The sequence below is a fragment of the Lampetra fluviatilis genome, chromosome 60, assembly GCF_964198595.1.
Source record: "Lampetra fluviatilis chromosome 60, kcLamFluv1.1, whole genome shotgun sequence".
NCBI classification, from domain to species: Eukaryota; Metazoa; Chordata; class Hyperoartia; order Petromyzontiformes; family Petromyzontidae; genus Lampetra; species Lampetra fluviatilis.
This window is the reverse complement of record NC_136334.1, coordinates 4,402,244-4,415,773: the sequence shown is the minus strand read 5'-3', so window position 1 is coordinate 4,415,773 and position 13,530 is coordinate 4,402,244. Positions and strand designations below refer to the sequence as shown.

Genomic DNA, 13,530 nt, shown 5'->3' with positions numbered 1-13,530 from the left:
AAGTTTCTGACCTCAGAGGGAGACCAAATTCCAGTCTCATCTATGGCCATAGTCAAACCATTCATAGGAGTTTTTTTTTTGCGTTAGATCGCTTAAATATAAATGTGTCGTTAAACCCGCCACCACCCGACACAGCCAATTAGTATGGTGTGCCACGTAAACGTGTCAATTCGTGACTAGTTCAGTACACCGGTGTGGCGGAGAGTAAATTGACAAAATTTATAATTCGAGTACGACGTTTCGCTGGTAATTACAACCAGCATCATTAGGCGACAGGCAGAGTTAACCCCAAAAAACCTCTATTATGAATAATATTTGTCGCGAAAGCCTACGTGTTAAGACCATCCAATTTTTGCACTCGATGTGGAGAGTTGAATTGAAGACAACGTACACAGTAAGCAGACTGAAACGTTGGCATCAGTCACGGTCTCGAGGTAAATCTGCGAGTTGTCGGCATGAGATTGGAAATGTAAGCCGTGACGACGAAAAACGTGGCCAAGCGGTAGCATATACGGGAGGAACAACAGAGGGTGTGTGTGATGATTGAACTAATGAAGTCATCCATCAACCCTCCTAGTGATTATTATTATTTGGTTCTTTCGGTTAAGTCACGTCTAAAGATAAAATAATAAATTAAATTAAATAATAGAATACGACGTTTCGATTGCAACACAAGCAATCATCATCAGGTATAATGAAATAGCGACATAAAATCTAACCAGAAAACTATAGACAGACATATTAGCAGACAGATATCACCAAGATACATAAAGAGAGCAACACAGGTAACAGAGAGAGGTGGTCGTCTCTGTGGGGTGGCCTTAAATAGACAGAGGAGGGCGGACGCAGAGATGTCGTTCGGGTCAAGCAACCAATTATTTTGTTTTAATTGTCACTCAAGACGAGCCCCCACAAAGCACCTGTCACAGTACAAAGCGGGGGGGGGGGTCCGTCCAAGCCCCCCACTTAATTATTATTTCCAGTCAACACGGGGTCTTTACAAATTCGCGTGCGGCCCGATCGATAACACTGGTCAACAAAAAAAAACATTTTTTTCTGGCCTGGACTTTTGCAGCTGTTTTAGACTAATTTCAGGGTGCTGATTCCAAATCTGATCTCAGATTTTCTCTATCACATATCAATTTTGTGCTATCGGCATACCCCATTTTCATCGATTTTACCCGAAATTAACTCTGTCACTTATGATTGCAAGTTGTTGCGAGTCAGTGACTGCTTTAGTGTTAAAATACGGTGCTGTATTTTTAGGAAAGTGTGTTTATAACATAATTTTATGTAGATATCCACATTTATTTCATATTTTTCTTCTGCAATTTTTTTTGAAAATGCAATATTTGATATCTCAAAAACCTGATGTGATAGACAAAAACTGATGCCGGATTTGGAATCAGCACCCCAAAATTACCTTCAACCCGTTAGAATACCTTATGCCAGAAAAAGTGTGTTGACCAGTGTTATTGAGGTTTTTGTTGCGGTCTCAGATCGCGTCGGTATAACGTCCATTATCCCTCCGCCGCCCGACGCGGCCTAACAATTCGAGTGTCAGCCACGTGGGCAACTGTGCCATTAGATTTAGTCTTCGGAAAACCGGAAATGTTTCAATGCAAGTAATTTTTTTTTCCTTTGCAATTTTGTGAATTCCGTATCTGTGCATATAAAAATAACACTTCCGAGGAGAAACATCAGTTGGACGGCATAACCGAAGCGGTGCATATTAATTATCGTTTGTCCTTGTCTGTCAATGCCTTCATACGCGAAGGCTTGAACGTCCGTTTCGGTGTCCGCTGAATCAAATGAATGTTCACAATCGATACACAAACGCCAAGCGTAATGGCATTCGAGATTCATTTGTCTTGTCTTGGATTTGACTGATAGCGTGTAACGTGGCCAATGGATGACACAACCTTTCCTGTGCCTAGCTTGCTCACTCGCGCTTGGCTGGCCTCTAAAACCTCCGTAATTTCAGTTCCCAGAGATCTGTGCCAATAATTTATACATTGCTTTTGTTGGCGTGGGCTTCGTGCACGTGACCGCCACCAACTGCCGACGTTTCTCTTGGGCTGTGGTCGTCCTTGCGACGATGCCGCTGGGTTCAATGGGTCCTTACCAGCTGAGATAAAGCCTGAGTCAGAATCTGAGTCGTTGAGTGTCTACGTAACTCTATGCGTCTCTGTGTAACTCTACGTAACTCCACGGAACTGCGATGTCCTGTGGCTGACGCTACTGCCGATGGTCTAGAGCTGTGGTCGCCCTTGCAACAGAGCTGCTGAGCTCAATGGATCACTGTTTCATTGCTTTCATGGCTTTATTTTGGTGATTTCGAAAAGTGTATTGGTTTGGCCATGTTTGTTTGTTGTAGTACAGAGTTAGACTGATGGCCTTAATCTAAGTTGTCTTGTGGTTGTTGTTGGTTGTTTGACTTGCATCCCACTGGGATTTTTGCACACAGCGTTGGTGTACGGTGCTTTTTTCTGCAATATTTTGCTGTCTTTTCTTGGATTTTCTGTTTGCACTTAGTCACTTTAAGATGTTTTCCTGTTCATGTTTTTTGTTTGTTGCGGTTGCACCCGATTCAAGAGCCGAATGGCTCACAGGGCTATACCTAATAAACGAACTTGAACTTGAACCAGCTGAGATAAAGCCTGAGTCAGAATCTGAGTCGTTGAGTGTCTATGTAACCCGATGCGTCTCTGTGTAACTCTACGTAACTCTACGGAACTGCGATGTCCTGTGGCTGCTGCCACCACTGCCGATGGTCTTGGGCTGTGGTCGCCCTTGCAACAGAGCCGCTGAACTCAATGGGGCCTTGCCGGCTGAAATGCCATGGTGGCTAGATGTTCGATCCCGACCCTGACGCCTGCTGTATATTTGGATTCTGCGTCTCTCTTTCTCTCTCCCCGTGGACGCGTGGATTTTTCTCCGGGTCCTCCGGTTTCCCCCCTCCACATTTAGAATCAACATCGCGCGTTTAGAGTATTTTGCTGCTATGAATTTACAAATGATGATAAGCAACTTTGTTGAGCGATCATTTGTGGTGGCCAGGTCGCTTCTGTAAAGAGCTACATTGCTCAGTGGGCCTTATCTGGTGAAATAAAAATAGTTTCGTAGTTTATCTTCTTGGTTCTTTCGGTAAAGTCACGTAGAAGGGAGATAATTATTGTATTATTTTATCATGTTTTATTTTTATTATTGTATTATCTCCCTTCTACGTGACTTTACCGAAAGAACCAATAAGATGAATCCCTGCAGTCACGAAAGCTTTAAATCGAAAAAAAAAAGTTTCGTAGTTTATTTTAGAGTCAGAGTTCACGAGATAAAGATACGCAAGTGAAGCTGTCGGGAAACGGTGAACTCGAAATTAACATACTCCTTATTGTACTTATTAGATGACCCTGCCTCCTGCAGTAAGTCGAATGGCGCCTGAACTAATTGCGAAGATGGTCTCGGCGTCCGTGCCAGGTATTTAGATGCACTTGTACGATGTTCATGTACTGCGATTGAACGTGTGCCGTCTCGCTTGCAATACGTGTGCAAATGTGACATCCCTAAGTAAAAAACATCTACGGCGCTGCTCAGAGCCTACAACACCAATCCAAAGATCCTCTTCACTTTTTTTTCTCTATTTACGTGACTTTACCGAAAGAACCAAGAATATGAATTCCTGCAGTCACTACATTTTTTAAGTCGAAAAAATTATTCCAAGCCCTTGCGTATTTGCCCGAGCCGAATGTTCAAACGCTGCAACCCTCGTGTGAATCCACTTTGATCTCCCCTCAAATTGCCACTTCTCTCTGCTCGCTGATCAAATTCTGGACAGGTCCGGACCACTCTGTTCCACATAATTCCCCAACACCGCAGTGTGACGATGCCCCTTTTTGAATCCTTTATATTAAGTTCACTTGCTTGCGCGCTTACGACTGTGCAAATCTTTCGGTCGTTTTTTAACCCACTTCCCGTAACCCAATCGAGCTGACATTTTGCACACAGACTCGTTGTGCGTGACAATGTATTTTCGTGAAATTTTTCCCCCAAAATTTTACACTTTTTAGGATTTTTTTTTTTAATATTTAATCACCAATTGCTTAATGGTGGCAGACAATCATCTGACCCATAGGTGGCAGCCATCTCAAGCCAGAAGACGAGAGGACTCTAGCCGCCACGCATATAAAGGATTTATAGTGAAAAACTTTGTTTTTACGGGTAAATGTTTTCCCTTCCAGTTGCCTTGACACGAATCGCCGCTCCCCCATTGTCTCCGAATCGCTGAACTCCCTGGCACCTTAACTCATCACACGCACGCACAAAGTGCTCGCCACACGTGAACAACAATAGCTTGCCGATCTAGTCAAGGAGCAACGAAGCCGTTAAATTTCGATTTAAAGATTTCGTGACTGTCTTCTCGACAGCTCTGTTCTTCAGCTGAGGACGGCTGCTTGCGTTGTGGCCGAAACGTCGTGAGAATTATTTTATTATGTTTTATTTTTATTACTTTATTATTTCCATTCTACGTGACTTTACCGAAAGAACCAAGAAAACGAAGCCATTGTCACGCGAACTCAGGTTGACATCCTTGCAGCAGCAGCAGCGGTGGCGGCTTTTGGCTCGGCAGTCGAACGCAGACGGCGCTAGCCGCATCGTCGCGCGGCGCGTTCAGACGCGCTTCTGCGGCCGTCTGGAACGCTCTTGCTTCCGATATTGGGAAGCCACTGGAGCTATGCGCTTTTAAATCATCTGCATTGACGATGAATTTCTTTCGAACTGCTTTTTGTGTTTAGCTTGTTGTCCTTCCCCAGCACCTCCGATTAGCATGGTTGGCTACGCACGGTGCAAAAGAAGTTCAAAGTACGTACAACATGTGTACGTACAAACGTTGCCACGTGGGAGTCCTACCTAGTGCGTCTCGTTAGACAGAAACTTTGGTTGGGTTTTCGCCAGTCGTGAACGCAGGCAGATGGTTTTAAATCTTTAGCACAACGACTCCCAGCGGGACAGAAGCTTTTAGATATGACAAAAGCCAGAATGTAGAAAACTAAAATAGATTTTTTTTGTAGCTGAGAATGTTCTAACTATAACATGACAAAGTCATTACTATTGACCTGCCTGCTAATTAAATATTAATCAGCGATGCTGCTGCCGCATTGGTAGTTGGTGCACAAAGCACAAATAACACAAACAAAACTGTGGCAATTGTTTTTTTACCCTTGTATCTGGCAACAAAACTGACACCTTTTTTACAAGGAGTCATGTTTACACAGACAATAATACCTGCAGTCATAATGCAAACAAAAAACATAACTCTGATAATGTGCACTGTCCTTGAAGTTGATTGGTCCACACTCGATCAACTTCAAGGACAGTGCACATTATCAGAGTTATGTTTTTTGTTTGCATTACGACTGCAGGTATTGTGGTCTATGTAAACATGACTCCTTGTAAAAAAGGTGTCAGTTTTGTTGCCAGATAGAAGGGTAAAAAAACAATTATCATATTTTGTACTGGCAAATGAGGTTCCAATGGTGTAAATGAGGTTCCAATGGTGAACACTGTGTCCTTTAACATGGCAAAGTCGTCACCTCCGGTTACCACGTTTGGCTACGTACTGTGTGAAAGAATTTCACCATGCGTTCATAAAATTTTTACTTGCTGCCCCCCCCCCCATTCCTCATACTGGACATTTGTCGAAAAAGAGCTTCATAGCTCTTCGGATTCTTCCAGCGGTCCAAAATAAAGACTGCGATTCTGACTCCGGTATACAAATCGGCATTGCGGGAGCGACGCCACCATCGCAGAGGGGGGCATTGCCGCAGCTGTTGAAGCAGACGGTTCAGCGCCACCATCGCAGAGGGGGGCATTGCCGCAGCTGTTGAAGCAGACGGTTCAGCGCCACCATCGCAGAGGAGGGGGCATTGCCGCAGCTGTTGAAGCAGACGGTTCAGCGCCACCATCGCAGAGGGGGGCATTGCCGCAGCTGTTGAAGCAGACGGTTCAGCGCCACCATCGCAGAGGGGGCATTGCCGCAGCTGTTGAAGCAGACGGTTCAGCGCCACCATCGCAGAGGGGGGCATTGCCGCAGCTGTTGAAGCAGACGGTTCAGCGCCACCATCGCAGAGGGGGGCATTGCCGCAGCTGTTGAAGCAGACGGTTCAGCGCCACCATCGCAGAGGGGGCATTGCCGCAGCTGTTGAAGCAGACGGTTCAGCGCCACCATCGCAGAGGGGGGCATTGCCGCAGCTGTTGAAGCAGACGGTTCAGCGCCACCATCGCAGAGGGGGGCATTGCCGCAGCTGTTGAAGCAGACGGTTCAGCGCCACCATCGCAGAGGGGGGCATTGCCGCAGCTGTTGAAGCAGACGGTTCAGCGCCACCATCGCAGAGGGGGGCATTGCCTCCTGCGCGAGACTCTGAACTGCCATGAGATGCTGGACTGCCAGCTGAAGCCCACTCACCGTAGAATGTACCGGAATAAAAAAAATGATGGTATAAAAAAACTAGGGGGTGGGGAAAGAGTTCATTGACTGAGCGTTGGAAGGTAAAACGGACCTCTGCAGGAATGCACCCCGTGCGATGGTACCTTGGAAGCGCACTTACCGACACGTGGTAATGCTTCCCACGCAAGACACTGGGCAACGACTTACACGGCGTTTTCTTGGGGCAGTCCGAACGTCGCGGGGAAGGGAAAACCCCACATAAAACCCACAAAAAACCCACAAAAAACCCACAAAAAACACACAAAAAACCCACAAAAAACCCACAAAAAACACACAAAAAACCCACAAAAAACCCACATAAAACCCACATAAAACCCACAAAAAACCCACAAAAACCCACAAAAAACCCACTTAAAACCCACAAAAACCCACATAAAACCCACAAAAACCCACATAAAACCCACAAAACCCACATAAAACCCACAAAAACCCACAAAAAACACACAAAAAACACAAAAAACACACAAAAACCCACATAAAACCCACAAAAACCCACAAAAAACACACAAAAAACACAAAAAACCCACATAAAACCCACAAAAACCCACAAAAAACACACACAAAAACATAAAAAACCCACAAAAACCCACATAAAACCCACAAAAACCCACAAAAAACACACACAAAAAAAACAAAAAACCCACATAAAACCCACAAAACCCACAAAAAACACACACAAAAAACACAAAAAACACACAAAAACCCACAAAAACACACACAAAAAACACAAAAAACCCACAAAAACCCACATAAAACCCACAAAAAACACACACACAAAACACAAAAAACCCACATAAAACCCACAAAAACCCAGAAAAAACACACACAAAAAACACAAAAAACACACAAAAACCCACATAAAACCCACAAAAAACCCACAAAAAACCCCTATTGGACTTCTCTTCCAATCTCCCCCGGTGTTCTCCCCGGACGAGTGAGTCGTCGGATGAAATCTCAAATCGCATCGGTGTGCCGGCTCCAATTCTGTCGTATTCTGGCAGGACGCGAGAACCCACCCCCACCCCCGCCCACCCCCACCCACTCCGCCCACCGGCCCAGAATTTCCAGCCGCGCAAAAATGCGCAGCTGCAGTCGTAATCATCATCGTCGTCGTCGTCGCGATCGTCATCGTTGGCGTCAGTCACCGTCTTCACCTGAGGTCAGCATCCTCCTGCAGCGTCTGCCACGTGTTCTTGTCGGGCACCGTGAGGATCTTGGACATGACGTGGACCAGCCCGTTGCGGCCTTCCTTGCCCACGGAAGCAATGCACGAGTTCTCCACGCAGATGGCCTGCCCAGACACGCGCGATCAACAAATATCATCTTCTTCTTGGTTCTTTCGGTAAAGTCATCACGTAGAAGGGAAATAATAAAATAATAAAAATAAAACATAATACAATTTCGATTTAAAGAGTTTCGTGACTGCAGGGATTCATCTTCTTGGTTCTTTCGGTAAAGTCACGTAGAAGTGAAATAATAAAATAATAAAAATAAAACATAATAAAATAATTCTCACGACGTTTTGGCTACAAGGCAATCAGCCGTTCTCAGGTGAGGACGGCGTGAGAATTATTATGTTTTATTTTTTATTATTTTATTATTTCCCTTCTACGTGACTTTACCGAAAGAACCAAGAAGATGTATCCCTGCAGTCACGAAAGCTTTAAATCGAAATTTTATTATGTTTTATTTATTATTATTGTATTATTTCCCTTCTACGTGACTTTACCGAAAGAACCAAGAAGATGAATCCCTGCAGTCACGAAAGCTTTAAATCGAAACTTAACACCTGTTTTGTTGCCATATAAAAGTGGGAAAAACCTATTATCATGATCGATTGACATTCGGGCACCGTGTGGCATCGGCCTGAAGCAGCTGTGAAACTCATTGAGGCTTTCCTGCGTTATTCACGAATGATTTCAATGAAGCAATACTTGATTGTAAACGAAGACTTCGCTATGACTGTATGTTGAACGTCTTTCACACCGTACGTAGCCCAACCGCGCTAATTGGAGGTGCGGATGAAGGACAAAAAACGAAACACCAGAATAAGCATTTCTAAAGAAATGAGTTTTCAATCTCGATGATTTAAAAATCGGCTTTGTCACTAACACTGCGCTGTGCTCGGTCAATTCGCTGTCGTTCCGTTATGCGTGCATGCATCTGGGGTCAGCTACGCTGTTGAAGACAAATCGACACGATGACCCAGATTCAAGCTCAGCTCGTAACAAAAATATATCTATTCTCAAGACCGGGGTCTTAAACGTGACCTTAGAAGAGTTTTAAACGACTATGAAGACATCTGAAACCCGGCAAGGTGGCAGGGGGGAGGGGAGGCTGGTTTCGCCGTCGAAATGTTGAGAGACGAGGTCTGGCGAGATGTGAACTACCTCGCCTGGTGTACAGGAGGTCGTGGGTTTGAGCCCGACCCTGACGCATGCTGCTGTATATTTGGAGTTTGCGTGTCTCTCTCTCTCTCATAATCATCACGGTGGCTAGGAGATGTTAACTACCTCGCCTGGTACGCAGGAGGTCGTGGGTTCCATTCCGACCCTGGCGCCTGCTGTATATTTGAAGTTTGCGTGTCTCTCTCTCTCATCATCATTACGGTGGCTAGGAGATGTTAACTACCTCGCCTGGTACACAGGAGGTCGTGGGTTCCATCCCGACCCTGGCGCCTGCTGTATATTTGAAGTTTGCGTGTCTCTCTCTCTCATAATCATCACGGTGGCTAGGAGATGTTAACTACCTCGCCTGGTGTACAGGAGGTCGTGGGTTCGATCCCGACCCTGACGCCTGTTGCTGTATATTTAGGAGATTGCGTGTCTCTCTCTCCCCGTGGTAGTGTGGATTTTTCTCCGGGCCCTCCGGTTTTTCCCTCCACGTGTATAATCAACATCACGCTTTTAGAGTATTTGGCTGCTATAAATATCCATCATTTGTGATGACCAGGTCGCTTCTGAGAGAGAGCTACATAGTTCAGTGGTCCCTTACACCTGCTAACATCAAATAAATAAGAGTTTGATGACTAGTTTAACATCAGGAGTACGCGAACAGAGGCAAACGTTTCCCACGGGCCTACGGGGAAAAAAAGGGCCATCGCAACATTACGTAACGTCTTTGGTAACTCTCGAAGGACGCATTTACTGGGCATTCCAGGGAGATGTCTTGCCAGAGTTTTGATGAATGGAACCAAAACAAGCCAGACAGAAGAGGACTTGAGGGAAAAGCAGTGTGGGTTAAGTGCAGCGAGGGAGCCACAGACAAAGCCAGGCGAAGGAAACCGAGGAATGCATGCGGGGTCGTTATAATTGAATTTGCAGACTTTATTAAAAGCAAGTGCGTTTGTGTGTGTGTGATTGTACGCATTTTCTGGGGAGCGGTGGTGTAGCGGTCAGCGCGCTACGCTACGGACCCGGCGACCCGGGTTCGATTCCCGCTCACGGCCAACACCGGTGACGATTACTTGAACCGGTCCTGAGTCTCCCCTAGGTCGACTCAGCCTCAAATGAGTACCCGGTGCGGTGTGTAAACATCGCCACTGGGGAGACAAAGGCGGTCGGGCGTGGTGCTGGCCACCCACCCCTTCGTGTACCGTTCCGGCATTTATAGGTGCTCGCAAACAGCACTTGCCCCTACAGTCTGTTAAGGATACACGGGGGATCTTTGTCTTTGTATATATGTACGTTGGCACAATAGGGTGATGCATCGGGCCAGTCATCTCAGTCAGTAGACCCGTGGCACCTGGGTCTGCCCGGTGACCTCCTGCCAGCGGGAGTTCGACACTTCACGTGGCCTCGACGTGCACATAGCCTGGCACAAGCGTCGTGGTGACGTCACCGCCACTTAGTGGCGAATGGCGGTTGTCGTCATTGTTGTGTATATGTACGTATGCGAAGGCGAGAGCCACGAGAAAGTTCGAGGCCTCCCATGGCGTGTCACGTGAGATGCGCAGGCCACTTGAGAACTTTAAGTTCGTAAATCAGTTCATGTGTCAACTCAAACGTCCCGGTTGCTTTTCATGCGCCGCTAAGGCAAAGCGACAACTTCCACTGTGATGTGCCGACGTTGGGCTGACGTCGCGTCAACGTTGGGCTGTGTGACGGTTTTAAAGGGCCCGTTACGCTCAACGACGATTCCAGCCCCGTGAAGACTGAACACGTCTGGAAACTTCTCTGGAGTGAAAGATGCACGCATGCACGTTGGACTTCTTTCGCACCGTACGTAGGCAACCGCGCTGATCGGAGGTGCGGCGGAAAGGTACAAGGCACCAAACAGAAAAAAGCAGTTCCAAAGAAATGAGTTTTTGTATTTAGGCGATGATTTAAAAGTGCATCATAGCTCCAGCGGCTTCCTAATTTCGGAAGGAAGAGCGTTCCAGACGGTCGCAGAAGCGCACCTGAGAGCGCCGTGATGCGGAGAACGTCTTTGTTAAACAGTAAGCCAAAATTAATTCTAGATTTGAAGCTTTCGTGACTGCAAGGAATCATCTTCTTAGGTTTTTTCGGTAAAGTCACGTAGAAAGTAAAATAAAATAAAAACAAAAATCACGACGTTTCGGAGGCAACACAAGTCTCCGTCATCAGGTGGGACCGTCACAGCCAGATTAGCTGTATCAAGTGAGGCAATGATTCAAGATGTAATCCCTTAACGTTCCTTTCATTGGCTACCATAGTCTGATGAGCTCCCCCCTCCCTCTCCCTCCCCCCTCAACTCGCTTTTAAGGGATTACATCTTGAATCATTGCCTCACTTGATACAGCTAATCTGGCTGTGACGGTCCCACCTGATGACGGAGACTTGTGTTGCCTCCGAAACGTCGTGATTTTTGTTTTTATTTTATTTTACTTTCTACGTGACTTTACCGAAAAAACCTAAGAAGTAAGCCAAAAGCCACCGCTACTGTGGAGATGACCTGGGGTTTGCGTGATGACGGGGACGGTGGTCGGGGTGGGGTGCGGAGAGACAGTGGGGGGGGGGGGTGGAGGGGGGGACGGTGGGGGGGGGGCGACTTGCTTGGGTTTTTTTTTTCTGCCTGAAGTAGACCGCTTGTGTTGCGATCGAAACGTCGTGATATATTACAATGGTCAACAAAAAAAAATATTTTTTTCTGGCCTGGATTTTTGCAGCTGTTTTAGACTCATTTCAGGGTGCTGATTCCAAATCTGATCTCAGATTTGCTCTATCACATATCAATTTTGTGCTATCGGCATACCCCATTTTCAATGATTTTACCCGAAATTAACTCTGTCACTTATGACTGCAAGTTGTTGCGAGTCAGTGACTGCTTTAGTGTTAAAATATGGTGCTGTATTTTTACGATAGTGTGTTTATAATATCATTTTATGTAGATATCCACATTTATTTAATATTTTTCTTCCGCAGTTTTTATTGAAAATGCAATATTCGATATCTCAAAAACCTAATGTGATAGACAAAAACGGATGCCAGATTTGGAATCAGCACCCCAAAATTACCTTAAAACCGTTGGAATACCTTATGCCAGAGAAAGTGTGTTGACCTGTGTAAATATTCTTATTAAATTTTTCTACCTATGTGACTTTCCCAAAAGAACCTAAGAGTATAAACCTAAGCCTCCGGGCTTAAGCAGCCCGATGTCAAACACATTAAGCGGACGAGCTGCTCTAGCCGCTGATCACCAACGCAGAGACAGACACGCTGGGCGAAACAGTTTCTATAAAAAAAAACATATTACTCTGTGAAGCTGCACGGCCGATTAACAAGCCTGGCGATGGGTAGAGGGATGGATGGCTTTTGTCCAAGTGCAACATTAAATAACCGGCGGAGGGCCTTAGTGGTCGTCAATAAATGACGTCACGCGATTTTGGACAATTTTTGACCACCCCTCCCCCCATCGTCATACGGCGTCACAAAAAGTCAGACCCCCCCCCCCCCCTCAAATATGACGTCACAAAGCTCTGCCCCCCTCCACCCCCCCCCCCACCCAAAACCATATTTCCATTTTGAAAATAAAACGTGCTTCAAATCGCTTTAAACTATTGTCATTGTAGTGCGTATTTAATGTGGCGCTGCACTCTGGTGTTGTAGGAGTGTTGTTATAACAATCCGTGTTGTTATAACAATTAGGAGGCTGCGCATTTTAATTGAGATCAAGTGGTAGGATGACATCGCTTCATTTGTTTCGCGGACAGAAACGTATTTGGGGCCGTCCATAAATGACGTCACGCGCCTAAGGGAGGGGGGGGTGCTCAGACATTTGTGACGATGTGTGACGAAGGGGGGAGAGGGTTGAGAAATGTGACGTCACATCAAAAGGCGCAACTTTAAATAAATATAGACAACACGTTCCACTTAATTAAATATACTTTTTGATAAATGTTTTCTCCTACAACATCAGAGTGCAGCACCACATTAAATACGCACTACAATGACAATAGTTTAAAGCGATTTGAAGCATGTTTTATATTTTTTTTTTGGGGGGGGGGGGGTAGCAGAGCTTTGTGACGTCATATTTAAAGGGGGGTCTGACTTTTTGTGACGCCGTGTGACGAGTGGGGGGGGGGTGTCAAAAATCCTCCAAAATCGCGTGACGTCATTTATGGACGGCCCCCTTTCGGGCGTTTTTGTTGCTGTTGAGTTTTCCGTTACCGATCGTGCCCGTAAATGCGCTTGGGTTGACAATTGTGCGCCAACGATGGGTCCGTCAATAGACATTCGTTTCTTGTTTTCGCTAAAAAGCCAAAATTGACGAGGGTGGAACGTGCGACTGAGCTCACGGTTGCTGGGTGGGTACGGCAACGATCTTAAATTGCCCCACCGCAGGATTGACAAGGCTGCGATGTACGCGGCACCACTAATATTCAACATTTAAAAATAATTATACACCTTGGATGCGAGCCGATGGACAATGTTAAGTCTATGGACAATGTCTCCCCCCCCCCCCAACTTGGGCCTCTGCCCCTCCCAACACTCCGTCTCCCCCCCCACCCACTCCGTCTCCCCCCCCCACCCACTCCGTCTCCCCCCCCACCCACTCCGTCTCCC

At 46.1% G+C, this 13,530-nt stretch overlaps 1 protein-coding gene across 3 annotated transcripts in view; it reads right to left on the bottom strand.

Annotated features, from left to right (window-relative positions):
• Positions 1-13,530, bottom strand: part of LOC144950911 (transforming growth factor-beta-induced protein ig-h3-like) — a 254,138-nt gene that overhangs the window by 124,300 nt on the left and 116,308 nt on the right. For all 3 annotated transcript variants that reach the window (XM_078881080.1, XM_078881079.1, XM_078881078.1), the window contains exon 12: positions 7,660-7,796. In XM_078881080.1, the coding sequence (XP_078737206.1) occupies positions 7,660-7,796 (137 nt within the window). The remainder of the gene's footprint in view (positions 1-7,659; positions 7,797-13,530) is intronic.